Here is a 1,097-nt window from a genome sequence, read left to right on the forward strand (position 1 = left end):
ACCGTGGGGGCAACTCCCTCTGCCAGACACGGAGCAGCTTTGCTCTGGCACAGTCCCTCCAGCGCGGCTGCGAGAGGCAATAATTGGTTTTCTAACAGGTCATTATTTTAATTTGCTGCTTTGCTGCCGTGTTGGGGTGCTGAGAAGGCAGCAGGTGGGTGGATGAGAGAAGCCAAGGGAGAAGAACCCAAGGGCGGGCAGGGGAGCACCCACCATCCCATCAGACCCAGTGACATTCACTCACTGGGCATCTCTTCTTTTCCAGTACTCCCCTTTGCTGAAGAAACTCTACTGTCAGATTGCAAAAACATGTCCCATCCAGATCAAAGTGTCCACCCCGCCGCCCCCGGGCACCATCATCCGGGCCATGCCTGTCTACAAGAAGGCAGAGCACGTCACCGAGGTGGTGAAACGCTGCCCCAACCACGAGCTCGGCCGTGACTTCAATGACGGTGAGTGCTGCTCTCCTGGAGGCCACCCCGTCACCTGGGGGGTCTGCACATCCCACCCTGCTCCGCAGCCCTTCGTGCACGGGACCAGCACCCTGGGTTTGCCTTGCAGGGCAGTCAGCCCCAGCCAGCCACCTCATCCGGGTGGAAGGGAACAACCTCTCCCAGTACGTGGACGACCCGGTGACGGGACGGCAGAGTGTGATGGTGCCCTACGAGCCCCCGCAGGTACCCGGGCTTGGGGGGCAGGACCAGTGTTTGCCTTTACGTGGGCTATGGGAGCTCTGGCTGTGCTGAGGGGGAACCCACCAGTGACAGGGCTGCTTGGTGGGAGACACATGTGTGTCCTGAGCAGGGATTCTGCTTGTCCCCACAGGTCTAAGCCCAACCCCTGCTTGCTCCTCACTGTGTCCCAGAATCCACAGCTCCCAGCCCTGTGGAGCATCCCAGAGCATCCCATTCCTGGGAAGTGGGGTGCAAAGGGAAACTCCCTTCAAGCCAGCCCTGGGGGACCTCACAGACCCCACAGTCCTTGTGCAGTCCCCTCCTCCCAGCTGGGACTGTCCCCACACCGCCCTTCCCTGGTGCTCACAGGGAAGTGTCCCCTCAGAGCTCCCCTACGCCTGCCAAGGAGCCGTGGGGTCCCAG

At 61.3% G+C, this 1,097-nt stretch overlaps 1 protein-coding gene across 7 annotated transcripts in view; it reads left to right on the plus strand.

Annotated features, from left to right (window-relative positions):
- The window catches only part of TP73 (tumor protein p73), a 26,218-nt gene that overhangs the window by 19,596 nt on the left and 5,525 nt on the right, over positions 1-1,097 (plus strand). For all 7 annotated transcript variants that reach the window (XM_010165572.1, XM_029084402.1, XM_010165570.1 and 4 more), the window contains 2 exons: positions 266-452; positions 562-677. In XM_010165572.1, the coding sequence (XP_010163874.1) occupies positions 266-452; positions 562-677 (303 nt within the window). The remainder of the gene's footprint in view (positions 1-265; positions 453-561; positions 678-1,097) is intronic.

This window comes from Antrostomus carolinensis, unplaced genomic scaffold (genome assembly GCF_000700745.2).
Source record: "Antrostomus carolinensis isolate BGI_N321 unplaced genomic scaffold, ASM70074v2 scaffold30663, whole genome shotgun sequence".
NCBI lineage: Eukaryota > Metazoa > Chordata > Aves > Caprimulgiformes > Caprimulgidae > Antrostomus > Antrostomus carolinensis.